The following is a 25774-nucleotide window of genomic DNA, read 5'->3' as shown; positions in this document are numbered from 1 at the left end:
TGGTGTCCTTTGATGTTTGCCCTAACAATTGTATTGCACGAAAGGTCCCCCATAGCTCGCATAGGCACGCGACAAACTCACGGGGACCAGAGTAACGCAAAAGTCTCGTGTTAATTATAAAGCAATTGTCAATAGACCAGTTACATGCATTCCAAGATATTAAACAAATACACCAAGCGCAATAACCGCCGCAGCAAGCATACCCTTCGCCCTCGGAGCGCTGTTATCCGTGACAGTAGCCTCAGCCCCAGAAGTAGTCTGACTAGCAGCCGAAAGTTCAGTCCCCGTAGTCGTCGCCGTAGTTGATCCCTCATCAGTTGTAGTCACAGTCTCAGAAGCCTTCGCCTTGGTAACAGTAGTAGCTTCCGAAGCAGTCACAGAAACAGAAACAGTTTCCGAAGAAACAGGCAACTTGATTCCACAAACAGCCTCAGCGTCAAAAGTGAATGGAATACCGTGGGCATCGCAATCGTTCGAAGATCGCTCAATTTGCTCTAAGCGATTATTAGTCAAGGTTATCTCGAAATGGGTTTCATGACTTACCCGGTAGAACGTTATCAGCGCAGTTCTCGGCAATGCAGCAGAAGAACTTCTCTCGCATATCCTTCAGTGTGCATACACAAGCTGGATTATCCGCGTTGCATTTGTTGGTAAAGTATTTAAAGAAGCAATTGTTCTAGATTCTGGTTAGCACCAATATCGTCAGGTCAAACCTTTACTCACGTTGCAAGTTGCATCCTTATTCTGCTTCTCCTGATCGTACCGCTGACCAGCCGCAAAGCTGCCCACGATGCTAAGAAGAATCAACGCGTTAGATAGACGAGCCATATTGTCGATACTGATGATTTACGAGAAAGCGCCAGCGAATATCGCGGAATTAAGTAAGGCATTGAAGCCCCTGATTGAACTTAGCCGGTAGAGACGTTGATTGGTTAAAGAATGGGTCTGGAAATTAGCAGCAGGGGATGATAAAACCCAGCGAATGAGAGGTAGGAATTGGAGGTTAGTTACTCTGTGCCTTCGCCGAAGGATTCTTCGTTTATTTTGGGATTCAAACGACCAATGAGTAGTAGGTAAGACTGGCCAAGACTGTTTGAGAGCCGATTAGCCGTTTGAACCCTGTGAATATCATCCGTTCCGTATTCCAAGTCCCTCATCCGCCGCACTATAAACAGCGATCCTTTCGCGGCGAAGAGTCATCAAACATATTGCTAGATGTATATTGTAACAATATGTTACAGCCCAGTCAGTCACGTTGGACTCACAGTTTTATTTCCATGTCGCCTATATCATGACCCACGAGCTTGACGCCAACGAGAAAGGGTGAACTAGTAAAACATGCGACCTGGGCGTAAAGTTGGTTAAATGTATGATCGTAGAGATCAAAGACTGCTCCGTTCGTGCTTTGTTAATCATGTCGTCATATATTCAATGCATACCATTTGCCAAAGCCAAAACCTTGGAACTGATGTCATCTTCTTGAAATAAATCATTCCATCTTAGAATTGCTTCACTCAAACCTCAATCTCACAACCCATCCTCTCATGTCCTTGGCCAAGCTCAAAGTTCATATAACTCGAAACATGTTCGATTTGACGCCTCGCTTCAATCCCTCCGCCCTGCCATTCTCATACTCTACTCCAGCACCTCCTCCATCCCCAGACATACCCTCTAATTTCTCCCTCAATTCCTGATCAAGTTCTGCACTCGTCTTCTTTCGAGGCGCCATCTTGGTCGTTGAAGCTTCTTTGCTTGACTCATCAATCGTTCTTGATTGGGCTTGACTCGTTGGCTGGGGTTTCGAGGCGTCGGCTGCGTTTGGTGAAGCGCGTGGGGCGATTGAGTGAAAGTATTTTCTTGTTGCATTTGCCCGTTGACAAGATGTTATTAGAGCGCGCTTCATTGTATCGAGAGTCTTTGATGTTTCTGATATTGTAGTGGTTCAGATGGATGAGGTGATGAAGGTCGAAAGTCTGGCCACTGAGTGAATCTCAAGATGAGTTTTATGATGACTAAGGGAATACGTCATTGGTTGAAATTGACGGCATAATGCAGTCATTCATAACTCGTCGATATGAACTTGAGACGACGTGAGGATGTCCTCTAAGACAGCATATTTTATTTCTTTTTGAACCAAAGCTTTTTATTTGCCATTACAAGCTACACCTGTACTAATCCGCCTTGAATCTTGTTGCTTCCCTTGTCCTGATCCTTACAATAAATCATCTCCAACTGGACAATCAAGAAATCTTCAACAACCATCCATCAGCCTCAGTCTCCCCCTTCGCATTAACACCCCCCCACATCAAAACTCCCTTCCCATCCAAACACCCATCAGCCCCAAAGAACCCCCTCGGTCCCGGATGTACCTTCCCAGCCGCCTGCGTCATCTCCGCCGGCGCAATCTCAAGCTCATGCCAACTAAACGCCCCTGACTCAACACCCGGAATCGTATCACGAATAGCATCTTTGACCCTCGTAGCACTATATCCATCGGAGGGAAGTTGCAGTGTCCACATGTCGGAGTAGAAGGGATGTTCTTCGGTGTAGGTTTCATCGCTGGTTATAGAAGCGTCTTGACGGCTGCCGAGGAGATAGAGCAGGTAGCGGCGTCCGAGACCGGTTGTTACGGGGATCAAGGCGCTGCCGACGCGGGGACGAGGACCGGGGATGAGAGGGTTGGAGGGGAAATCGACGGTCGTCCACTCTGGAAGCGTGTCTAGAGATTCATCTTGGATTGAACCAGGTTTGATGTAATGCACCGATCCATGAACATCAGACTCTGCGCTGATAGAGTACAGCGTCCCTTCAACAAACTGCGCCGCCAATGATTCAGCAGGCGCATCAGGCAATGGATGCCAAAGACGCGTCGTAAAGTCAAACAACCATGTCGTCTTAGTCCGATGTCCATTCTCATACCCCCCATGAAGAATAAGATTGTCCTTCTTGGCATCGTAGAAGATTTGATGACCGTATCGAGATTGGGGTACTTTTCCAGCAGCGGTTATTGAAGACCATCGTGCGGCTTTGGGCTCCCATTCCCAGAGGGTGAATTCATCGTCGACGGGTTCGTCGTCACTGTTTTGGCCGCCGTGAATGATGAGCGTGTCGCGACGCGTGCAGGAGGCGTGATTGATGCGTGGCGAGGGGGTTTGGCCTTCGTCACCTACTGCGGGATAACATGCGTATTCACCTTCGCCTTGATGATCACCAATGGATACAGCGTGGATGTCGTTGTTGCACAATTGACCGTCATCTTTCTTGCCGCCAAAGATGTACGCTTTGTCATCAATGACACTGACACTATGATGAGATCTCGCAAGCGACAGTCTATGCTCATTAGCATCGTTCTCAGTTGCGATTCGAGGGCCATACGAGTTATCTTCCTTTGGAGTCGTAGCGATTTGGCTCAAGACTGCAGTGAGCGGTTGCGTAGGACGAGCTACAGTCGCTGCGGCGCCGACTTCGAGGCCGGTTGAAACGACTTGCTCGACTGCGATGACACCTGCTGCGACTTCTGCCATTGTAAATGATGATTTAGTGAGATTGTGTTGTTGTGAGGGATCGAGATATACGAGGCTGAAAGATGACGGGGAGACATGACGTATGACGGATGCGGGCAATGACGTAATTTTGAGAGGGCTGGAATGTGTAATCGTCGAAATGAGATCGCTTCTGTCTTTAATGATAACTTAGTCTTCACTATCTACTTAAAGTCTAAGGAAAGAGAAATGAGTTGTTGGATCGTTTCCCTATTCTCTACAGGAAGATGCGATGCGAGTGTGCAATTGATAGCTCATGAGCTAATGGTAGCGCCTACCAGACTGACGTCAGAACTAAATCGCCTATCGCGCTTCATATTCCCAGACATGAAATTGTCGCGTTGTATTCAGCAATTTGTGAAAACATGAATATTCTGAATGGAATGAACTCAAGAGGTTAATAGCGAAAACGGCAACTAGCCAATCGGGGTCTTTCGTCTGCCTCCGGAAATAAACGGGCTTATACCAATCCGTCGCGCATCCATTCAAAGCCTCAACGCGCTAACAAAAACGCGCCACTAACTCATGATGACCTTCACGTTCAAGACACAAGACTCATGCAGGTATCAAGGTATGAAGCAAAAATCACGATGAAAAGTTGGAACGCAAAATGAGTAAATGTACGTGCTACAGAGCACTAGAATTAAATATGTACACTAAAGGTTGGCATCGACCGATCATCAAATCTATCTCAATCTATAGTCCAACGTCTATAAGATCATTCACTCATACGCTCATTTGTTGCGAACCTCCCACTCATAAATAGCCATCATGAAAGGTCCCATACCGCGAGTATCATTAGGAACAACAGGAACCTCAGTGTAATACTGCACTCATTAGCCCAACCCACAAAATCACAAGAGACAAACTTACCTCAAAAGAAGCATCACTGTTCAATGATCCAACCTCAACAGTTCCCTCCCAGGTAATAGTTCCATTGTTGTTCTTGGTGACAAAGTCCCGAATGAGGCGCTTGTACGCTTCCTTCGCTGGCTTGGTGTACGTCTTTTCATCGAGAAGACCGCGTCGGAGACCAGCTAGCCAGCCGTAGGTGAACATGGCCGAGGCAGAACTCTCGATGTAGTTACCCTCTACACCCTCGTACTGCTTGTTCATGACAAGTTCCCAGAGATGAGACTCGTGGCCTTGGGCGCGGAGAAGGGCGGAGGAGAGGTCTTTGTAGTAGGTGACAAGACGCTTGTAGCCGGGGTGAGACTTGGGGAAGACGTCGAGGACTTCGATGAGGGACCAGATGTACCAGCCGACGGCGCGCGACCAGACGATGGGCGAAGCACCGGTCTTGGGGTCGGCCCAGACAGCAGTCTTGCTCTCGTCGAAACCGTGAACGGGAAGGCCGGTTTCCTTGTCGATAGTGACTTCCTGGATCTTATCCCACTGTAGAACAATGTCATCCCAGGCAGTAGTGTTCTTGGCATCGAACTCAGCAGTCCACTCAGCGTAGAAGCTATCGCACATGAAAATGCCATCAAGCCACATCTGGTCAGGATACGTCGGCGAGCGATGCCAGAAGCCACCAGTAGGAGTTCTAGGATGCTGATTGATTCTATCACGAATAAAATCCGCAGCAATCTTGTACTTATCATCACCAGTCTGCTTGTACCAGTACAGCAAGTTCATACCAATACGGTAATTGTCAAGCGAGTACTTTGTCAGATCGTAGTTGATGATGGTGCCATTGGGTGATACGACATCGTCCATCTGCTCGCGGTACCAGGCGAGGAGGGTCTTGTTCTTTGTCAATTCTACGGTCGCCTCGATGCCTTCGTAGACTACTGCTCGGCCGTACCAGTATGCGCGCTGGGTTTCTTGGTTGTTGCGGATCCAGGAATCTGCGGTCTTGGCGAGGAGGTCGTTTGCGAGGACGAGGTTGGCCGAGGCCACGGTGAGGAGGGTCTGGAACTTCATGATGAACGAGGAGATTGTCGATGTCGATAGAGCAGAATCAATTACGACTACGGGAATCGAACTACTTTTAAACAACGTTCGATGAGATCCACTGTCATTTTAGAGAGGGAATTTCTCCGTGTCTAGTAGACGCTCTAACCAATAAGCTTAATTCTTTAAAAATGAGCTTAGCCAGTATCTTTTTTTGGAAGGCCAGGTTTCATATTAATTGAGTCAATTACCGTGTACAGTTACATCCACCGCGGATTATCCCGGCGGACCGTTATTCTCCGCCAAACGGATAAGATGGAGTGTTTTCTCCCCTGAGAGATCATCGAAGTTTTTTTTTCAATCAAGACGTTTACGCCGGCTTGCCCCCGTGGATTTTCATCCGAACTGTTCGTTTGTACTGGGCTGAATTGGGAATCCGCATCGTATGTCGTCGATTCACCGCTGGGTCCGCTTGATCCGGTGTTGAGATTGATAGCCGCATATACGAATGAGCTTGGCGCGATGACAGTCGTGAACGATTATCCACCTATCGGACAGTCATTTTAAAGTATTAAGCTTCTCTTTTGGTTTGTTCCTAATTACGCTTAATTGGATCCTTGTCTGCTGAGCCTCTTGATGCCGCAATCCCCCACGATGACCCCCAATCTCTTCGCTAAACGACGTACAGTGGGGGGCAAAAAGTATGAAGACCCCCCGAGGTACCGATCTTCGCGTCTAGCCGGAACGGGAGATGATCGTGATGCCGCCTTAAGCTTGTATTTTCTACCTTTCAAAGTCAACAGGAACAGGTTCAATACTTTGTATACCAGCCTTCTGCAGCGATTATAGCTGCTACGCGGTTCGGCATTGTATCGCAAAGGTTCTTCAGTATTGTATCTTGGAGACTATCCCAGGCTTCCATCGCAGCTAAGACTAGGGCATGTTGCGTAGCGACTGTATCCTCTGCGTATGTCAGTTCCGGATGTGACCGATATATCTCTGCCTTCATCAGCGCCCACAGATTCTCTATAGGGTTCAAATCAGGCGAATAGGGCGGCCATGTCATCAGCTCGACGCGGAGCTCTTCTAGCAGGGCCTTGACGATCCGGGCGGTATGTATAGATGCGTTATTATGCATGAAGATATTGCCCGGCTGAAGAAACCACGGTAAGATAAAGGAATAAAGATCATGTATGCCAACGGCGTTGACGTTGCCTACGAGAGGGACCAAAGGCGTACGAGATCCGTGACCGAAGGCAGCCCAGAACATCTGCCGAACGGCGCCTTGTCTTCTAGCTTCCCTGACATCTTGTACGCGAAGAGCTTCTCGAGGCGATAAGAAGGTCCAAATAGGTCTTAAGCCCTGACTGCGGCGGACCATGCACTTGTCACTCCATTTAACACGCCTCCAGTCAATGCCCTGATATGTTGTTGCCCATTGGAGTCTTTTGCAGGCCTGTAGCGGCGTCAGAGCGACTCGTTTTTTCTGCATCCATTTCCTCTTATTCATCTCACGTAAAAGGTATCGAAGAGACCGTAATTTAACTGCGTTATCAACGGAATTAAGTAAATCTCGCATAGTTATGTGTGGATCGGTTATGACGGCATCGTAAATTTGATCTCGTTGCTCTTCTGTGAGCTTGCGCGGCGCGCCTGATCGAGGCAGAGAAAAATTTTCCTCTCCCCGTTGTGCCTCGCGGCGGCACGTCGTTTTGATCGTTCCAAGGGGAATATGGGGAAACTGCTTGTGAATTTGACGATAGGAATAACCTTGTCTCTTTAATTCGCATATTCGGGACCGTAATGACGGCGAAAGCTCTTTGCTGCGCGGCATCGCGATCTGTTTTTTGGTGTTGTGATGTGTGTGAAAAAGCGGCGTTGAAAACGCGGTCTCAATCGGGCTAGTCAGGGAGGAGCTACTTAGGGGGTCTTCATACTTTTTGCCCCCCACTGTAGACTCACGGATTGTGGCGGGCGCTCTTCCGTTTGTATGTAGTGCATTTGCACAATTGGAAAAATAGAAATGCAATTGGGTTTAGTCCAATCGAAATGAAGCGCAATGTAACTTTCCTAGGTCACGACGAGATTCTGTACAGCGCCGCCGCAAAAAGTGGCTGTCAAGGTTCGCAAAACTAGCATACCCTGGATCAACCTGCAAAACGAGCACGAAGACCGATTCGTAAATTCCACGCCCAGCAAGTGCAGAAGCTAGATATTAAAATATACTACGGAAAAGCATAAACAGCATAAATACTACCATCGAGACACAGTCCATGGAAATAATATCTTCTTGAGCCAATTATCGGATTAAGGATGCACAAATAGCCGTAACAAATGACCCCACGATGGGGGCAGCCTCCACCCTAGGTTGAGTTACCCTATTCTTATTGAGCTTGGCATTGTGTATGAATGGCAGTGCCGGATGAGAGGGGCCAGAACAATACAAACTGAAGGCCAGAAACGAAAAAATTTCAAGTACCTAACGAGTAGCGTTTATTGGAATGAAGATAAATGAGAAACAAACTCATACCCAGGTATACAGCGCAGCGTAGATAAGAGCGATGTAAACATTGAGTGTAAAGACAATTGAGTAGCTAAGGTTTAACCTGCATGCAGTGTCCTCATCAACATGCCTTCCGCAGCTAGTACAGCAATAAATCCTTTGCCGTTGAAGTCTCGGGTAAAGCGAAGACGAATAGATGAGTGGTGACCAGATAGTGCTCCGATAAGCCTTATCTAATCTATGTTCAAGGCTCTGGGCCCAGTTGAAATTAGATCCCGAAAGAAGAATCAGCATTGTACTGATGTTTGAATTATTAATTAAAGCGCTCCTTATATCTAGGTCAAATTGACTCTCCATTTAGCCTCAGCATGTATGACTATGAGCTCCCAGAATGGGGCCAACATCTACGTCAACTATTGCCCAAGCCTCGCTTATCAGGTTAGATACCCTCCAGTCACTCGGGCTTTCTTCCCCAGATGAAATAAACCGGGAGATAAAGATGAATACCTGGATCAGCAAGATCCCTCTTCACCTTTGCCATAAACACCTGAATCTCCTCGTCGCTCCATCCAAGAATTCGCGAGAAGATACCGGGAGTATACGACGTGATAACTTGTGCTTCCTGCACAGACTGAAACTTTCCAATCTCCTTTAGCTTCGCATCCTTAGGCCAAGGTCCAATCGGTACCTTTTCTCCCCATCAGCAAAGGCCTCATCAAGAAGGGTTGGGCTCACCTTGAGAATCTTTTGCTCAACATCTACAAACCCAGCATTCTCCATCTCTGTCTTCCACTCAGGCGCGACATTAAGTGGCTTTCCAAACTTTGAAGACCCTTCAACCATACTCTTCATCCAAAGCAACGCATTCTCAGCTTTCTCTTTGGTGTTGTCGTCAGATTTGAACTCAGAGTGAACAGCCTGCATTTCGAGATATCCGCCGGGCGCTAAACTCTGCAAAGCGCGGGTGAAGAATTGGGCGTTGTTGCTGATGCAGCCTTCTAGTTCGCGGGCGTGAATGAAGTCGAAGGGTTGGCGGAAGAGCCAGTCTGATTCGAAATCGTCGACTTCGAAGAGACAGTTCGGTGGGGTCCTGGGGATGTTAGACAGGTGATGGGACGGGGAGGGGGGAGTACCATGGGGGTTGGATGGGACTTAGATCAGTCCCGAGGACTTCGGATTGGGGGTATTCGCTGTGAGATGTTAGAAATGGTTTGTGATGAATGAGGAAATGCGTACTCGGCGAAATCCATAGCCCAGATACCTGTTCCCGTGCCGAGGTCAAGAACCCGCTTGATCTTATCGCCAATAGGCGCGAGGAAGAGATCGCCGCCGAGGACAAGACGGTAGATATGATGGCCTAGATCCATTCTATCCTGCTCTTCGTCATCATTGGGCTACTAAACGTGAGCGTATGTTGACATTGGATCATGTTTCAGCTTACAACTAGGTATGCGCCCTCACGGAAAGCATGATATCGTCGTCCATTCTAAAGTCAATCAGTTGAAACCACTACTTGACAGATATTGTTAATACGTACTTCGTATCTGTAGCAAATGGTTAGACGTGAACACATTTCTCTGATGGCACATACTTGTAGTTCAAGACGCTGGAGTTGAGCGAAGTCAGATAACTTCCTGACTCGAGACTAGACAACAGATCAGTGGATACCCATCAGATGAGCTCAAGCAACGTACGACGCTGTCGGCGCAGAGTCATGGTTTAACGACGCAGCATCCTAGTAAAATCAGCAAACAGTCAATATTCAGACTCATGGAAAGTGTACATCTGCTTGAAGAAGGCCTTCGTGCTCATTTGCTGCTTGCGCCATTTTACCGATGGCTTCAATGTCACGATGAAAGTTAACGCGCGATAATGTATTTTTGCTAAATTGCGGGCGCTGGATTGATCAGATCATTGCGTTATGGACGGCCAACATAGGGTCGTATGGCATTCCAGATTTGGAAGCTGTTCGTACTTGGAGTGGAGACTGGACATGATCCAGCTGCAAGACAACAGCGCCGCAAGACATGCGCTTTAAGGAACGAGAGCACGTATAGGGAAGCTTGCTTCGTTGTAAATCGAATTATTGAATTCAATGACTATTAAGTAATTCACGCTACCTACTCCTCGCGAAACAACCCAGAAATAAATAACTCTGCACAACATCGTGCCAACCAGGCCCGGCCGAGCCGAAACTGCAAGTATTTGCCGAAATACAGCGGCTATGGCCGACCAACAGCAAGCTTAGGGCGTGGAGGTGCAGGAAGCGAGCTTCTTTCGACCTTGCAACCCATTGGTGCTGCTTCGCACTTATATGAGAAACCACTTATGGTCCTATTGAAGCAGATTTGAGTTTCGACGGGTGATGCCTCTGTCCGATGTCTCAGAGTCTCTTCCAGCCTGATCTTCCGACGTTGTTCAGCCCAGGAGAACGGCGACCCCAGACTTAGCTCAATGCCCAATTTCGCTGCTGCAACACTGCTTGTTGCCGCCTGACGAAGTACCCTATCCTGGATCTTGACAGGAAGATAGTTGAGCCTACTGGGCTTAGGATCTCCTTGATATATGTCCGATGCCCAAAGAATAAGGTCGATAGCAGAGCCAGAAGGAGGAGCATCGCCAAATAGTGACTCTGGTCGTGTATGTACCAGTTCGCCGTCGTGGACCTTGCAGCAGATGATTTGTCTAAGGGTCAATATCGAGTACCTCACAGTACTGTGTCTTTGAATCAGTGATCGCTGCGTGACTTTCCATGTGTTCTCGTATCATGTCAAGTCCCTTGGGAATGTCTCGTGCTAGGACAAACCAGCATGAGCCAACTTGAACGATCGGTTCATCTGGGGTGTCCCATTGTGGCAAATCTGCCGCTCCGGCATATCGTCCACCACGACCACCAACATGCTCAAAGCCCGTACGTTCCACTATAGTGAAACCGATATTGAGGATCCAGATAACAGCGTATGCAAGCTTCATGAAAGGGACGTTGTTAACTTGCCTCCGTAGCAGATGACGCCATGTATGACCAAAGTCGCGGAGGATGCGACCAAGAAATGCCCTCTTTCGGTGATCCACATCAAGTTGAAGATCCCAGTACGGTCCTGGAACAGTCTGCTCCTCTGCGGTTAACTGAGTTGGCGATTGCACCAGCTCAAAGTCATCCAAGGTAAGCGGCCGATCCCTTGCCAGGCTGAGAGGTGCCGAGCAAGGCCTGTCATGTTTCGTGTGGAAGAGAACGTCCTTGTCGAGGTCGAATGTCCAAACACTATTGAAAGCCCGAACTCTTGTGTCGCCGAAAGGATAAACAAAATCGTAAACATCTTCCCATTCGAGTTCAATTCCTTGTTCTAGTGCGCTTGAGACTTCATCTTTGATTGAGTTAGAAGATGTCGCCAGGAAGAGATGCTTGACAGACCTGCGTAGCTCTCGCGACCCATGAGAATGCGAGAAAACAGCTCGAGAAACGCGACATCCTCTGCCCTGAGGGTTTTTGACAAGCACCGGCGGAGGGATTTCCCTGGAGTTCAGAATCAGCAAATCGCCGCGTGAAAATAAGTGCAAAGCAAACCTTTTAGTATGTAAACAAGCACGAATAGGACTGACATCGCGATGAGTTGGTGTAAGAGCGAGAATCGACTGATCCATTTTCGGAAACTCTTCTCGGAGGAAGCGGATGGCAGGGTTGCTTATGCACAAGCCACGCGAACAGGTCTTTGATGGGATCGCAATGCGTACTTGGAGATGGCTTCTATGCCGGTATCTAAATATCAGGTTCTTATTTCTTTCCATTTTTATTTACTTCTCAGTTTGCATTGACTTTAATAATGGTATTTGCTGAGATTCTGTGCACCATGATCCACTCTGCCAAATTCAGGATGCGGCACGGACTTGGTCGCGTGAGAAGACGCGCCGTTTCATTTTACGCATTTGCTGACATCCTCATCCTCACCGCTGAAAGAACTAAATCATCTGAAAACTTACATAAGTCACATCAAAACCGGACTCTACGCTATAATTCACAAAGTTGTAACCGCAGCCTCTTCAAACATCGACACCTTCCGTCAAGCCACAACGCCTCAATCATAACGCCATCAAAATGTCAACATCAGTCAAAGAACTCCTCCTCATACCTTCCGACGCCATGACTCTTCATGGAAAAGTCCTAGGCGCAGATGCAACAGCAACAACATACCTTCTCAACTGTCCCCCCGACGCCGACACCTGTGACAGGAACGGACATACAATCACCCTAGGGCCATGGGCCGAGAAAACCCTCGCATCAGGCGCAGACCCAACTGGAACCATGGATGTTGTTATCACGGAGCCACAAGACGGTACAAAGTGGTTTTATTCGCTCCATTGTGAGATGAGCAGATCTGTTGCGCAGGACTGTACCATGATCAACGAACCGGCTGACGGTCCCTCGACAATTAGACCTACAACGCTAAAGGGCCAGTCTGATTTGAGAGAAATTTATGGTCCGACGTTTGAGTATGGGAAGGTTACGCTTACTGCTGGGCTGGAGAAGCTTAAGAGCGAATATTCGACTACTACTTCGGCGACAGGTGAGACTGATGATACAGCATCTGTTTCTAGGGAAACAGGTAGTTCGACGGCTAGCGCTGATGCTCCGGAGGAGTCGAATGGCGCTTCGGGAGGTGTGAGATTTTCTTTGGTTGTATTATGCGCGGGACTGTTTGTTACAATGGTATTGTCACTGTGAGCATCTCTTGGTAGTCCTCAGGAAAGTCGCGAGGTAGCTAAGTTCATTGCTTTACGCAAGGTAGATGAGATCCATTAATAAACAAGAGACATATGCTGGAATGTTAGAACTCTCTAGAAACTTCAAACTATTGTATTAGATGTCGTAGAGGACTTGGCATGTTAATTGTTGGTAGATCGAGAGTTTTGTCGGGGAATCCTTGTCGATTTCTTGGAAGTAATATTTTACGAAATTTGAGTCGAGGTATGTTTCGTTCGGTGGGGAGTTCAGGAAGTGAGAGGCAAGCTATCTATCTCCAGGGCTTCAGATAACCGACATCAATTGAGACAGAGTTATAGGGTAGTCACTGACTACCGGTCCAAATAAGGTCGTGTTTCCAAAGGGCAGGAATAGCGTACCACTCAACCCATTCCGTACACTTCCAAAGAGGCTTCTGCTCTTCCCCAGCACCATAAAATATATACTCATAATCGCCAACTTTCTCCTTGAAAGGCTCGACACGGCCCTGGCTCTTCGGGTTTGACGCTTTTTGCTGAGGTGGAGTTGGCATTGAAGCGAGAACCGAACTCCACTGCCCTGGATGGACGTCGGAACCGGTATAGCCCAGCAGTTCTTTAGAATGGAAGGCTTCCAGTTGCGCGGGATCAGGTGACTCTCTACTCTCGTAGGCCATTCCGTTTGCTGATGTGACGTCGCCAGTGACGTGGTAGAGCGTGCCAGAGCCGTCTTTGCTGGTTTCGACGAATAGAGCATGGTGAAAGCGACCGGGCGGCATATGGGGGTCTGGAAGGGCCATATGCGATTTGATCTTGTATACTGGATATGGATTTAGAGACATATTGGTAATATTGAGGAAGTGCGAAGCAGTTGCCCGATCTAATTAATGAGATAAGAAGAGTTGTGAAGATCACCGAATCAGTCATGGGGCTTCCGCGGCACGGACCAACCGACCTTGCCGAAGGCCAAGAAGACGGTCGCGTTCTGTAACACGAAACCATGCTTGCGCGTGTCTAATACAGTGGATAACATCTCTTTAATTACTTCTTTTATATGAAAACATTGCCAAAAACAGATAATGTGAGAATCCCAATTTAACATTTCGTATCAATTGCTAGGTGCTGTTCGACGCGTTATGGCCCGATATCCGGAGGGCCAGTAAAGCCGCGGTGTTTGTATTACCTACAATGTATGTAATCGAACATGGTATATGAATCACGGAACAAGGAAGCAGAATTCTGTCTTTATTTTAGAGCGTTCAAGGTCGGCAGGACAGGGCTGTACGCCGTGTAACGGACCAGGCGATGATATTCCGCAGACGAGGGTTGTTTAAAAGCTCAGGCAACTTTACAGGCGGTATCAACATGCTACCTTCTACGAAAATGCGTTCAGATTCTTTGATCCTGGTGCTCAGGTCAATGACCGACTAGGAAGCTCAGAGGAATTTGGGAAACACCTGTGACAGCCAGGAATATAAGAGATGATATGAGTACGGGTTAACCGTGTCATAGATCGTGAGTCGACAGGCTGGTAGCTCGTCTTGTCTTGGTGATCTTCAGCGCTTGCGATACCAGGTGAAGAGATGACCTGGTCGGAATATGTTGACAATACTACGTAACATTATGTTCCACCAATGATCCATTGTAAGATAACATTTCTGATCCACTGATGGACTTAACATCTCGATCTTCCCGAAGTCTCATACATCTGCGACGCACGGGTTTCACGGCCCCCGATTATGACTATGATTTAACGTTGATGTTGAGGCGCATTGGATTCGGCATTCCAGAAAACCTTTTTAGTGGAGCGAGGCTGTGTAGCATTTCCCGGAAGAGCGGCTCATGGCATTCACGATTAGCGAGGCCAAGACGAAGCTTATACACAATATGATAGAGCTACTATACGCAGCGATACATGTGATTGGGACTTTGGTTGTGCATCGTAGTGGGTGCCAAGATGATAGATGGTCAAAGAGCTCTGGTGTTGACAGGCTACCATTCAACGAAAGGCAGAAGATGCTTTTGCCAAGCCCGAGTTATCCTGTAGATCTACTTCTCTCTGTGAGGAGAAAGTTCCATTGTGATCTTTTGAGGGTTTGGCTCCGGTGAGTGTTCGAGGACCCTAGGCCCCCAAGCAAGGGCCAACGTAATCCACCATCAACATATTCAGGCTAATTGACTCTCTCGTGGACAAAACGACCAACGTTATTGCTCGTTGAGCTTTTTTCCATTGGTTCCTTCGACTGATTCACGTTATTAACATTCTACAGCCGTTCCCGTCTTCCGGTGAGTCGTAGTCCGCGGAACGCACGTGCTCCGCCACGAAACAACACCCCAATGGTCTCGCGTACATCTGTTTATAACGTTATTCTGGTCTTGGTTTAGGATCAAACTCAAAAGCATAGCTTCGATTTGACAGTGATTACCAAAAGTTACAAAGCTGAAGTGGGGCTAGTATAGTTCCGGGCGTAGCTATCTTAGACGGGATAGCGTTTATGGTTGTCTATAGGCTTCTACATACGCTTAAACATCATCTAATCGATGAGAATAACTGCCTGCGAGAGTTATGAGATTCAAAGAAGCGATTTGCGGCGTTGCAGAGCTCTGTCCATTCCGAGTCAAGCGTTCCGAGTTCCGGAACCAGTTCCGAAAATGCGGAATGGAGAGCAGATCATGATACTCCCTCATTCTTGGCAGTATCAGCCCTTAGACGATCTTGACGACTGTTTCGTCCGGACATGCAGTGTCATATTGTTTTACAATAGTTCCGCTAGTCACATCACGGACAACTTTCCCAAACAGGCTCACCGTTAAGCGATACCTCGTGATGCCATCACAAATCCAACATGAAATTACAATCCAGAGGTTCTCGACCTACAAAGCCCCTGAGAGCCGCGTAATTCATCTCGATCTCTACGCTTTAATTCAGCCTTATCGGCACTCAACAGCCGAAAACGTGCATGCCAAGATACTCCGTTTCAGGTGAATTGTGAGGCACTGTCAAATATGCATGATTCTCGCAGCGAAACAATCAATGAGGCTTACGCAGTTCTATCAAAACTGACTTTACTCGGTATGACACAGACAGTTCCAGATGCTGTGAGACCCACGTTTCAGCCGAGCCTTCTCTCGTGATTCGCTGCGTCGTAAAAACAGGGATCACAGCCCTGCTAGCGTTGAGCTGCGCCTCTTGGCGTCTCCACACTGCACATCTTGATATTTCCCCGTACGAAGGCACCATCCAAGGGAATCAAAATTCTCTCGCTTTCCCTGCTTGCTTTGTCCTTCTGATCAGACTCGTACAAGGAAGGAAAAGATGACTACGTCGAAGAACCAGCTCGTAATCTTGCCCAAGAAGGTCAAATGGCAGCGTGCCTCCAGGCCCAAAGTTCGCACTGGCTGTTTAACCTGGTATGTCCCCCGTTCCGAATGGTGAATTGGCGAATCAGAGACTAATATAGATGTAGCAAGTACGTATTCTTTTATGGCGCGGTGAATTTGTTCTAACCACTGTGTTTATTGTAGAGTTAGGCATTTGAAGTGTGATGAGGAGAAGCCAACATGTCGACGCTGTCGCGACGGTCGTGTCAAATGCGACGGGTATGCAACGCCTAATAAGAACCAGATCCAACAACGTGCTTCAATGCCCGTCGCTGGATACACAATCTCATCTCTCAATCCCCGTATAGCTGATACATCCATTGAAAACTGTTATTTTCACCACTTTCACCACTGGACCTCTACCCAACTCACCTGCTGTCCCGGCTCATCAAACTTCTATCTCACATATGTTTTACCGCTCGCTCATTCCTGTGAACCTATTAAGCATGCCATCATTGCTGTTGGCGCTGCGCATAGGTTCTACATGGCGGGCCAAGAGACGTGCTCTCCACTCCAGCAGCTGAAAAGCTTGGCTATGCAGCAGTACAACAAATCCATCTCGCGTATCATTCCCCACATGTCGATGGACTCTGCCTTCGACCTGCAGTGTACTTTGGTATGCTGTTTGTTGTTTGTTGCGTTTGAGGGTATCACTGGTCGGTATGCGGAGTCGATTCGACATATTCGCGCTGGAACTAAACTGCTCTCGTCGCCTGTTATGATTAATAGTGTGAAGGAGCAGAAGATGGCGAGGAAGCTTACCGAGATGTTTGCGAACCTTGGTGTTGAGGCTTCGATGTTTTTGGAGGATACCATCATTCCGGATATTCACTCTGGCTGTCTTGATGTTTTGCAGTGCGGCGATGGGTCGGATCAGCCTTTTCAGGACCTCGATGAAGCAGCTAGCTTCCTGCGAAGACTCGACGTCGAGACGGTTGACATTATTTCGCAAACGCCATATACATACTCGATGAACGACGACGGCCGAATTGAGATGTGTACCCTCGAGGGACCCGAAAAGCAGGAACTTGAAGACAAATGGGCCGAGATGGATACAAAGTTCGAGGTTTGGAATTCTCGATTCGAATTGACCAAGAAACACATCGCGACATGGGAATACCAAGACTGGGCCTCTCCCCAACTCACCTATCTCAATCTCCAACAAGCCTTCTGGCGAATGGGCATGTCCTGCGGTCCAGAAGATCTCTCCGAACCAACCCCCGACACCGCCGAAGCATTCCTCAACGCCGCCGAGATCTTCGCCCAACGATTAATAACACCCGGCCAACCAAGTTTCTCTCTCGACGGCGATTTGATCTCTGGTCTATCAGTAGTTGTATGGTCTTGCACTGAAGGGCCTCATCGTGCTAGAGCGCTGGATTTGCTGCGACGGTTGAATAGGCGCGAGGGCATTTGGGATAGCAAGGAGATTGTGGAGATGCATGAGGCTGCGCTGGCGTTGGATGATCCGAAGTTATGGTATAATATGGAGATTCCAGGTGGTGTTCCGGGCTATGTTGCTGAGTTGGCCAAGATTTCACCGAGGTTTGGATTACATCGCTCGGGGCTCTTGATACCGGATTTTGAGTGCATTTAGATCAGGTTTGGTGGGCAATTGATGAGGATAGTAATGCTTTTGGTAATATCACTTGCGCTTGATAGCCATAGCTCGAATAAAGTAAGCATAATCACTACATCGTTCGGATGATTGACGAGTCTTGGCTGTGAGAAATTAATTCGTTGTGATGCTTATCTTACGATGGCTAGCGTCATGTTATGTTGTTAGATCAGGTCACTACGTCATTGGCTGCACCGGAGATACATATGCCCCCCTCCCCAATGCCTCGTCCAAATAACTTTCTACAACCAGTAAATTTGACGCATCTACGAAACTGATTGACTCGAACCTGTCACTCAATTGATCAACATGTCTCAACTGGAGCGGTCTCTGAAAGCGAGCAATCTCTCAGAGACGCTTAGTACATACGATGAATGGGCAACGACCTACAACCAAGACGTCGAAAAAGAAGAATACGTCGCTCCCCAAATCGCATCTCAAGATTTGATCACCTACCTCGGCCCTCAAGTTTACGAAGCCAAGATTCTCGACGCCGGCTGCGGAACAGGTCTCGTCGGTGAAGCCCTCACAAAACTGGGCGCTACAAACATTCACGGTATCGACTTAAGTCCCGGCATGCTCGAAGTCGCTGAGCGAACAGGCGTGTATACATCACTCAACGTTGCTAATCTCGCTGAACGGCTTGATATTCCTTCACTGAGCTATGATGCGGTTATTTGTGTTGGGACTATGACGGAGGGCCATGTTGGGCCTGAGGCTTTTGATGAGTTTGTTAGAGTTACCAAGGTTGGTGGGGTTATTGTTTCGACTATTCGAGAGTCGGTTTGGCAGGCGAAGGGTTATGAGGATAAGGTTAATGGACTTGCTGATGAGGGGAGGGTGAAGATTGTAGGGAGGAAGAGGGAACATCAGAGGATTGCGGCTGGTGTTTATGCGTATTTTGTTGTTCTTCAGGTTCGGTAGGTGTCTGTTCCTTTTCGGGGTTGGCTTAATAGAGAGGAACGACGTTGCAGGCTGACTGTGATCCGGCTCACGTCAGATCACGGTACCATTGCAATACGTTGAGTAGGCGACGGGATGATCAGCAAGCAGATGGATAATAGCTAAGATGATACGATATATGCGACCGTTTATGAAGCCCGTTAAGTCTGTGAGAATGCATGTTTTACTCAGTTGTTAAGACAGGGCATTTTGTATGCATATGATGACCAGAAGGAAGCCCAGCGTATTCAGCCTCACATGTATTCACGTCTTGGCAAAAGGAGTTGTATAACAAACGATGCACCACTTATTCCATAGATTCATAAGCTGATTACTTGAAGCTTGCATATCCTGAATTGTGAGTCAATCAATCTCATGACTCAATGAGAGAGGTTTCATCGAGAATTGATCACCTCTTGACTATCACGAATTTGGGCCGTGACTCATGAGCCATATCGAAATAGGAAGGTGAAAGTGGAGGCGCCATGCGTGCTGACCCTACACTGAGATACGTGCCGTATTCCCGGTAAGATAAACGAATCTACGCCTACATAAACCATAAAAGACAAACCTCGTCCATCTTTTCTTTCTGTCAATCATCATCAATCATGGACATCTCAAGCGTGGGCAAGGCGTTCCAATCGGAGCGCCTTATTTATCGCTCCCCAGAGGATAATGACAAAGATAAAGAATTCTTCTTCAAACACATCGAAAACGACCCCATCGCCAAAGCCCTAGCAGACCCTTCTATTCTTCGTCCCAAGAACAAAAAGGGTATTGAGGAGTTCCTGACAGAGTTTCAAAAGTCCGTCTTATCCGTTGTTATGTGTCTTCCCCCCTCCGAAGCCAAACAACACAGCATCGAAGCCTCAGAACCAGTTCCCATCGGCTTCATCTGTATCGGCTGGGGCGGCACTCCCAAGAACCGCGAACAGCATAGGAATACTCACATTGGTATTGTTATCGCGGACGCGTTTAGGAATAAGGGCTATGGAGGGGAGAGTATTAATTGGGCGCTGGATTGGGCTTTTAGGTTTGGTGGATATCATCGTGTTGGGATTGGGACTCTTGGGTTTAATGAACGGGCGCAGCATTTATATAAGAAGTTGGGGTTTGTGGAAGAGGGGAGGAGTAGAGAGGCGATTTGGTTTGATAGGAAGTGGTGGGATATGATTGACTATGGGATGTTGGAGCATGAGTGGGAGGCTTTGAGGGCAAAGTCAAAGCTTGATTCTTAGTGGGTATCGATAGAGTTCATATGGAAAGTTTTGAGAGAGTGTGCAGTAACTCACTGCTGCGATTACAGAGCTAAGGTAGTTGTAGGCAGGCCAATAATATCATGCATAAGACTGGTGCTTTCATCTTCAAAACGCATATAGGTTCCAAGCAATACGTGGTATTTATAAGCTTTCAGCCACATATCTAAACTGCAAATAGCACGCCTAGCTCACAATTTAGACATTATATCATAATGCCTCAGCAGTTATTACAGCAATAATTTGTGAGAAGAAAAACCTAGATTATGACCTTTTTGCCCCCTCGAAAACGTATAAAATGATGCCTTTCGTCTCGATGTGACTCATTGCTGCCTGCCATTTGACCCTTCGCAATGCTGACAACAGGGTTCATCATCGGCTCTAGTTAATCCGACATGCTAGACAAGACAAACAAAATATCGCTATATCCTGGTCTTAATTGCAAAAGAAGATTCAATCCAATCAATCACTATCGAAAATGATATGCAGATGCGCTCTCTGCGGAATTCTCATCCCCGAGACTCACCGTCCGAGCGACGAAGAACAGGTTTGGTATCGCAAGGTCTTTGCAGGTAACAAAACCCCGCTGGTAGCCGAAGCCCTACTGAAATTCTCCAGTCCAGCGTGAAGAAGAAGAATCGCAGTTATCACTTACGCCTTTCGGATATTCTGAAGATGGCTCTTTGGAACCGCATCCGGTTATTCCGCCGTCCAAAGGATTTTTCCTTCATCAATCATGTTGGCCAATATTTCGAGATCAGATGTTCTTGAAGTCGGGACGACGCTACGGAACAGAAGAGACTTTGCAGGTTCTGTTTGATTTCATTCAGAGTATGCCAAGAAATGGTAGTTGGGTATCATATCTTTGCCATGAGGATGAAGAAGCGTTGTGGTATGCACCAACAGAAGACGTCCCTGAAGGTTGGCAATTTTTGAATGCTGATCCTGGCACGATATTGACCGACCAGCGCCAGCATCGATTTCTGGACGAAGGGACTCACCGTATTAATACTCTGGGAGCATCATCGGAGTGCTTTTCGAAGCTTTCTACCGAGTTGAACCATTACATGATTGCCTTCTTGGACACTGTGTCTTTTTGCAACCTTAGACTTTCATCAAGGACTATTGCAAATCTCACGAAACCCGAAGACTTACCCCAAGCGTTCTGGGCAAGTCGATTCTCAGATGGTCGCGAAATGGACTTCTTTCCAGTGGGCCACAGCACCACGGAGACATGGCGAGGGCTGTACTTCAACCTGAAGCATTCTTTGCACGATACCTCTACAAGAGGGCATATGCGAAACCGACGACGAATTTGGAACTGTGTTGGCAACATCACGCCCTGTATGATCTCTATGCTTCACCAACAACCGCTTTTGCAAGACACTGCTCACTTGGAACAGGAGGTAGCTATCAATAAGCTTGAATTGACGCAACGAACACAAGGATTCAAAGGGGCGCCATGTGGAAACCCTTCAGAGGGTATCCGTGTCACAGGCTCACGATATCTGAACCTGCGACCTCGGTCTGTACAAACTAAGACTTTGAGCATTTCAGCATCCAAATTGAATCTCGATAAGAGAGAGTATATATCCGGGTTTCGAATTTTTAAGCAGGACGGCGATGAGATAGCTCCCATTGGCGTATTTGAGCCCGATGCAGAAACGCATTTCAGTTTCGGATCATCTGATAACGTGATAGCTGTCCATGTGGCTGTTACCTTTGGTGGTATCGTTGGTCTTGCTTTTCGGGTCAAGGATGCACTTGGTGGGGTATCTTGGAGGACAGTGGGTAAAGTTGACAAGCCTGATGAATATGTCGGCATCAGAATGTTGAAACCCCAAAATGGCGGCTACATATCTGGGTTATTACTTGGTCTCGATGTAAGATTGATTTGAAATTCACCGATGAATGAATTGACCAGTTGCCAGGCTTGTAAAGTTGTTTCTACCCAGCTGGTGGAGAAGCAGAACCGACTCGTTGGCTCGAACACGCAAACGAATCTCATACAACAAGTATGGCATCCTGCGGCTCCCCAACCAGACGTGGTAATTATACCACCTATTACCGCCATTCCCATAGCACCGCAGCCAGCTTTCATCTTGAACATAGACTTTGGCGGCCCAAGTGGTTCACTGCTTCCACTTCTCAACCGAATCGCAATATTCCACGATGACAGGAATGCCTCTATCAAAGGCCTAGGCTTTTACTACACCGATGGAACAGAAAGGGAATTTGGTGTCCGTCAAGTCTTATGGAATACCAGAGAGCGATGGTCATGCATTGAACAGTCGTTGTTTATCAATGGACCGGCTGGTGAGAGGATTACTGGTGTTGGGTTTAGGAGCATTCAATATCATGAAGGGCATGTTATGCTCTACCCCTTCTCTCTCATGGTACGTCGCAGACGCATTCGTTTCGGAAAACGGTATCAGCTAATGAAGATTGTGTAATACAGATAACTACCAATTTTGGACGACGTTTGAAGGCGACTAACATGGGCAAACCGTTGGATGATCCTGAGGACGGCTCTGAAAGACATAACCTAGCTTCGCCTGATGGAGAGACTATAACTGGGTTTCTGGCACCCCTCCATGTGAGTATCGAGACTTCCTTATCTGGAGCTTTAAGATATTGACTTATGTGTGGTAAGATGAGTACATCGTCGGGCGCAATGGAGTCCTTGGGACTGGCACATCTCAACCATCGAGAGCCTATTCCGATTGAGTCCCCACTATCGGGTTTTAACTATTACAAAGAGGAAGCTCGATCTCGAGTAGACCCCAAGGATGAAAGGTATACGCACGGACATCCCTCGTCGTCTGTTCGTCTTGACGGCGTCAAGCGCATAGGTATTTCAATCGGCAGAATAGGACGTACGCGAAGACCAGATAATGTATCAGGTTTCTGTTTTGAATTCTGGGATGGAAGATCTCCAGTCTTCGTTGGTCAATGGTATAAAGAGATTGCTCATCTTGACCTTGATGAAGGTGACAGGATAGCGAGCTTCACTTTCTGGGAAGAAATAGAGATTCATCCTGATATACCATCTCGTGCAGGAAATGGAAAGTTTAGCGGTGTCCGGATCGAAAAGTCTGGTGCTGAACCAAATGCTGTTGAAGTACATCCTGGAGAACAGGGGGATATTCATGAATCTTGTCATGCGGAAAATCACTTTGATAGATTGGTAAGACATGGATGCTGGTTTAGATGCAATGCTAACTACCTTTAGGACGGTTTCATATGGAGTCTTTCGCATAGAGCTGACTCTGTTCAGGTCGTGACGAAACCTACAGAGCTGGCCAAGGGCTGTCTTTCGAGAAAGCCTCATGAACACGAAGCAGTATACAAACCAAGCGATAAGCTCTTCTGGAGAATACAAGGTAAAGAGGGAGACTGGACAAGTGTATCCCAAATAAACGTCTTTTTCAATCCTAACAGCAAGCGACTCTGTGGTCTGGAGTTTATATACGATGATAATCAGCTTAAGCAAGCTGGCTATACCGAGGGAACTAAAGCGACGCTTACACTTGACCCAGGTGAGGAGGTCACAGGTGCGTCTTGGAGACGCAGGAGATCGATCAGCGGTGACCGGCTTTCTGTAAGTCCCTTTAAACCTCCCCGCAACAACCTAGCTGACGAGCAAAGTTTCATACGGGAGATAATCGAACAGTGAGGATTTCCTACAATGAAACGCTAGTGGATGAGGAGGAGCATAGCCTGGATAGTATGAACCGTTGTCAGGTTTGCAAGACATCTTGGGACATGTGTGATGCACGGAATGGAAAGGTGAGCGAGGGCGTGAGGAAGTGTGTTGGGGTCTATATGGATATGCTGGGGGATTTGAAACACAGGGTCGTTTGTAGAACCTTTGGGCAGGTTTATGTTGAGCTAGCTGATGGGTTGTGGACGTGATGGGTATGATAGAGACAGTGTGTCACTGGAATCAGGTACCTCCTCAGAGGATCAAAGGCGTTAAGGGATCAATGAATAAATGTATACAAAACTCTAACTATCAATCTGGAGACTATCTGTTAACACCACATCCCTCACAGTGCTTGCACCAATATCAGACATCAGTCTCCGTGATGATGCGTCCCTCAGAGTCATCAGCATAAGCATCGACCTTGGTATCAGCAAACTTCCTTGCTGCAGTCTTGTTGGCAAAAAGGATGTCAATTTCCTCAAACGTTCGGCCCTTCAGTCTGTCAGCAGATGGTGAAAGGTGGTGACCGGAGTATATACCTTTGTTTCAGGAAGACGGAAGTAGGCCCAAGTGAAGGTCAACAGAGAAAGTCCAGCCTAGATGACGTCAGAGAAAAGGCAGACATGAATACTATAGGACTCACCCAGAAATAGCCAACCTTGCCCTTCCAGTTACCCTCAGTAGGATTGATCATGTATGGACCATACGTGCCATTGAGAATCTGCGAGATGTAGTACGCAATTCGAGCAAGGCAGATACTCTTACTGCGAACACTAACAGCTGGGATCTCACCAATGATAGCGTAGCAGACAGGCCCAATGGTGGCGTAGAATACGATCTCCCAAATCAGGACAACGCCAGCTTGGCCGAAGCTGACAGCTTGAGTCTGGGGAACGCTGGCAAGAATACCAATGATGAGCATAAGTACAGTACAGACACCACAAGCCCAAACGTATAACGCTCGTCTGCCGATGCGGTAGATGAGAAACCAGGAGATGATTACGCCAACGGAAGCGAGTCCAAGTGCGCCGGTTGCGAATTTGAACGAGTTACTGGGGTCGACGCCGGCCTGGACGAAGAAGTAGGTAGGTGTACCGCCGATTCCAACGCCAGTTGTATTCTGCGCGACGAATACAAGACAAACGATCTCAGTGCGTCTGAGGTTGATGCCCTTGAAACAGTCTAGGTAACTAGAGCCCTTGGTATGTTCACTCTCGATCTTGTTGGTGTGAACAATCATAGCAAGTTGCTTGTCAAGATCCTCATCCGTCTTACTGCTCTTTGCCGAGATCCGTCTCAAAACACCCTTCGCTTCATCAAGACGATTCTTCTTGGCGAGCCAGTACGGTGATTCCGGCGTAAACCAAAGAATCATGATGAGGGGAATGGGCCAAATCCACTGAATCGCGAAGGGGAGACGGTATGCCCATTGTGTCGAGTTCTCGGAAAAGCTAAACAAGACGCCAGCGGCGAGCAGTTGACCGAGAGCCCAGCAGAGACAAACGTAATTGGCGAGATAGCCCCGAAGAGCCATGGGACAAATCTCTGAGGCGTAAGCAGGAGCCATAGTTGCGAAAACACCCCACGGTAAACCGCAGAGAATAGATCCTGCAAGAAGCATAGGAAGATCATGCGCGAAGAAAGTAATGAAGATAAATCCAGTAACAGCGACAAGAGATGCAACAAGCGTCCGACGATATCCAAACCGCTCGGTAAGCCAACCGTTAGCAAAAGCACCAATGATAGTTCCTACAGCAGTTCCATTCCCAAGACCAGCCTGCCACGGTCCGGAAATTTGATAGCCGAGTTTATCACCGTACCAATCACCGTAGGCTTTCTGAAAAGCCGGTTGGGCCATTAGATTGCCAATGAGGACGATATCATAACCTTCCATGATGATAGATGAAGATAAGAGGAATGACCATGCTATGGCGCCGGGGTAGGCCTTTATGGCTTGCCATAGGGACATGTTGCGGTCGATGGAGGCGCCTTGTTCTCCTTGGACGTGGCTCCATTCTTTTTGGGAGGCGGTGACATCTTCTTCGATGTGGTCGATGTTTTGTTTCTCTTGAAGAGACATTGTATAATGATGATGATGGTGGTGAGTGATGGAATGAAGGGAATGGAAGGATCGTCGGGTGCTTAAGTATTGGTTTATTTGCATTTTGCCAAGATCGTCACCCCATGGGGAGGAAGATTAGGTTTGATGATCTT

At 47.6% G+C, this 25774-nt stretch overlaps 13 protein-coding genes across 13 annotated transcripts; 5 read left to right on the top strand and 8 right to left on the bottom strand.

The window, feature by feature from the left end:
• Nucleotides 1-127: 127 nt before the first annotated feature.
• BKA55DRAFT_203051 (uncharacterized protein) lies at nt 128-1197 on the bottom strand. Its single transcript, XM_046185118.1, has 3 exons — nt 724-1197; nt 544-676; nt 128-494 (listed from the first exon to the last, which is right to left on the bottom strand). Exons 1-3 carry the CDS (start codon nt 826-828, stop codon nt 160-162), a joined length of 573 nt encoding a protein of 190 aa, XP_046043130.1. The 5' UTR covers nt 829-1197; the 3' UTR covers nt 128-159.
• Nucleotides 1198-1567: 370 nt separating this feature from the next.
• On the bottom strand, nt 1568-1903 carry BKA55DRAFT_545193 (uncharacterized protein; the record flags this gene model as incomplete). Its single annotated transcript, XM_046190791.1, has 1 exon — nt 1568-1903. The coding sequence occupies one exon, from the start codon at nt 1901-1903 to the stop codon at nt 1568-1570; it is 336 nt and encodes a 111-aa protein (XP_046043129.1).
• Nucleotides 1904-2240: 337 nt separating this feature from the next.
• On the bottom strand, nt 2241-3524 carry BKA55DRAFT_526084 (uncharacterized protein; the record flags this gene model as incomplete). The annotated part of the gene is made up of 2 exons (XM_046188801.1): nt 2241-3330; nt 3376-3524. 2 exons carry the CDS (start codon nt 3522-3524, stop codon nt 2241-2243), a joined length of 1239 nt encoding a protein of 412 aa, XP_046043128.1.
• Nucleotides 3525-4276: 752 nt separating this feature from the next.
• Nucleotides 4277-5468, bottom strand: BKA55DRAFT_654430 (Six-hairpin glycosidase-like protein; the record flags this gene model as incomplete). Its single annotated transcript, XM_046197395.1, has 2 exons — nt 4277-4369; nt 4416-5468. The coding sequence occupies 2 exons, from the start codon at nt 5466-5468 to the stop codon at nt 4277-4279; spliced, it is 1146 nt and encodes a 381-aa protein (XP_046043127.1).
• Nucleotides 5469-8395: 2927 nt separating this feature from the next.
• On the bottom strand, nt 8396-10015 carry BKA55DRAFT_715288 (UMTA methyltransferase family protein; the record flags this gene model as incomplete). The annotated part of the gene is made up of 9 exons (XM_046200876.1): nt 9725-10015; nt 9636-9676; nt 9533-9586; nt 9479-9485; nt 9383-9427; nt 9178-9335; nt 9075-9131; nt 8677-9031; nt 8396-8629 (listed from the first exon to the last, which is right to left on the bottom strand). The coding sequence occupies exons 1-9, from the start codon at nt 9767-9769 to the stop codon at nt 8396-8398; spliced, it is 996 nt and encodes a 331-aa protein (XP_046043126.1). The 5' UTR covers nt 9770-10015.
• Nucleotides 10016-10163: 148 nt separating this feature from the next.
• Nucleotides 10164-11575, bottom strand: BKA55DRAFT_667639 (uncharacterized protein; the record flags this gene model as incomplete). Its single annotated transcript, XM_046197847.1, has 4 exons — nt 11507-11575; nt 11354-11455; nt 10658-11306; nt 10164-10626 (listed from the first exon to the last, which is right to left on the bottom strand). Exons 1-4 carry the CDS (start codon nt 11541-11543, stop codon nt 10164-10166), a joined length of 1251 nt encoding a protein of 416 aa, XP_046043125.1. The 5' UTR covers nt 11544-11575.
• A 1-nt stretch (nt 11576) lies between these two features.
• BKA55DRAFT_582944 (uncharacterized protein) lies at nt 11577-13095 on the top strand. The gene has a single exon (XM_046194158.1). It carries the CDS (start codon nt 12035-12037, stop codon nt 12659-12661), a length of 627 nt encoding a protein of 208 aa, XP_046043124.1. The 5' UTR covers nt 11577-12034; the 3' UTR covers nt 12662-13095.
• BKA55DRAFT_715276 (uncharacterized protein) lies at nt 12813-13659 on the bottom strand (the record flags this gene model as incomplete). The annotated part of the gene is made up of 2 exons (XM_046200875.1): nt 12813-13537; nt 13605-13659. The coding sequence occupies 2 exons, from the start codon at nt 13657-13659 to the stop codon at nt 13005-13007; spliced, it is 588 nt and encodes a 195-aa protein (XP_046043123.1). The 3' UTR covers nt 12813-13004.
• A 2243-nt stretch (nt 13660-15902) lies between these two features.
• On the top strand, nt 15903-17780 carry BKA55DRAFT_203013 (uncharacterized protein). Its single transcript, XM_046185117.1, has 3 exons — nt 15903-16068; nt 16125-16127; nt 16183-17780. Exons 1-3 carry the CDS (start codon nt 15974-15976, stop codon nt 17633-17635), a joined length of 1551 nt encoding a protein of 516 aa, XP_046043122.1. The 5' UTR covers nt 15903-15973; the 3' UTR covers nt 17636-17780.
• Nucleotides 17781-17902: 122 nt separating this feature from the next.
• BKA55DRAFT_582940 (S-adenosyl-L-methionine-dependent methyltransferase) lies at nt 17903-18895 on the top strand. The gene has a single exon (XM_046194157.1). It carries the CDS (start codon nt 17966-17968, stop codon nt 18578-18580), a length of 615 nt encoding a protein of 204 aa, XP_046043121.1. The 5' UTR covers nt 17903-17965; the 3' UTR covers nt 18581-18895.
• A 77-nt stretch (nt 18896-18972) lies between these two features.
• BKA55DRAFT_582939 (acyl-CoA N-acyltransferase) lies at nt 18973-20038 on the top strand. The gene has a single exon (XM_046194156.1). It carries the CDS (start codon nt 19207-19209, stop codon nt 19834-19836), a length of 630 nt encoding a protein of 209 aa, XP_046043120.1. The 5' UTR covers nt 18973-19206; the 3' UTR covers nt 19837-20038.
• Nucleotides 20039-20615: 577 nt separating this feature from the next.
• Nucleotides 20616-23769, top strand: BKA55DRAFT_525762 (uncharacterized protein; the record flags this gene model as incomplete). Its single annotated transcript, XM_046188780.1, has 6 exons — nt 20616-21737; nt 21786-22250; nt 22313-22450; nt 22508-23041; nt 23087-23459; nt 23555-23769. 6 exons carry the CDS (start codon nt 20616-20618, stop codon nt 23767-23769), a joined length of 2847 nt encoding a protein of 948 aa, XP_046043119.1.
• Nucleotides 23770-23835: 66 nt separating this feature from the next.
• Nucleotides 23836-25763, bottom strand: BKA55DRAFT_582933 (uncharacterized protein). The gene is made up of 3 exons (XM_046194155.1): nt 24204-25763; nt 24100-24156; nt 23836-24052 (listed from the first exon to the last, which is right to left on the bottom strand). Exons 1-3 carry the CDS (start codon nt 25722-25724, stop codon nt 23924-23926), a joined length of 1707 nt encoding a protein of 568 aa, XP_046043118.1. The 5' UTR covers nt 25725-25763; the 3' UTR covers nt 23836-23923.
• Between the last annotated feature and the right edge of the window lie 11 nt (nt 25764-25774).

Source organism: Fusarium redolens (genome assembly GCF_020744475.1).
Source record: "Fusarium redolens strain MPI-CAGE-AT-0023 chromosome Unknown BKA55scaffold_22, whole genome shotgun sequence".
Classification (NCBI taxonomy): domain Eukaryota; kingdom Fungi; phylum Ascomycota; class Sordariomycetes; order Hypocreales; family Nectriaceae; genus Fusarium; species Fusarium redolens.
This window is presented reverse-complemented; position numbering and strand designations above follow the sequence as displayed.

Coding starts and splice junctions, on each gene's coding strand:
- BKA55DRAFT_203051 (XM_046185118.1), bottom strand. CDS start 828: ATGGCTCGTCTATCTAACGCGTTGATTCTTCTTAGCATCGTGGGCAGC. Junction 677..723: donor ATAAGGATGCAACTTGCAAC/GTGAGTAAAGGT, acceptor ACCAGAATCTAG/AACAATTGCTTCTTTAAATA. Junction 495..543: donor CGCTGATAACGTTCTACCGG/GTAAGTCATGAA, acceptor ATAATCGCTTAG/AGCAAATTGAGCGATCTTCG.
- BKA55DRAFT_582944 (XM_046194158.1), top strand. CDS start 12,035: ATGTCAACATCAGTCAAAGAACTCCTCCTCATACCTTCCGACGCCATG.
- BKA55DRAFT_203013 (XM_046185117.1), top strand. CDS start 15,974: ATGACTACGTCGAAGAACCAGCTCGTAATCTTGCCCAAGAAGGTCAAA.
- BKA55DRAFT_582940 (XM_046194157.1), top strand. CDS start 17,966: ATGTCTCAACTGGAGCGGTCTCTGAAAGCGAGCAATCTCTCAGAGACG.
- BKA55DRAFT_582939 (XM_046194156.1), top strand. CDS start 19,207: ATGGACATCTCAAGCGTGGGCAAGGCGTTCCAATCGGAGCGCCTTATT.
- BKA55DRAFT_582933 (XM_046194155.1), bottom strand. CDS start 25,724: ATGCAAATAAACCAATACTTAAGCACCCGACGATCCTTCCATTCCCTT. Junction 24,157..24,203: donor GCAAGGTTGGCTATTTCTGG/GTGAGTCCTATA, acceptor GACGTCATCTAG/GCTGGACTTTCTCTGTTGAC. Junction 24,053..24,099: donor TCCGTCTTCCTGAAACAAAG/GTATATACTCCG, acceptor GACAGACTGAAG/GGCCGAACGTTTGAGGAAAT.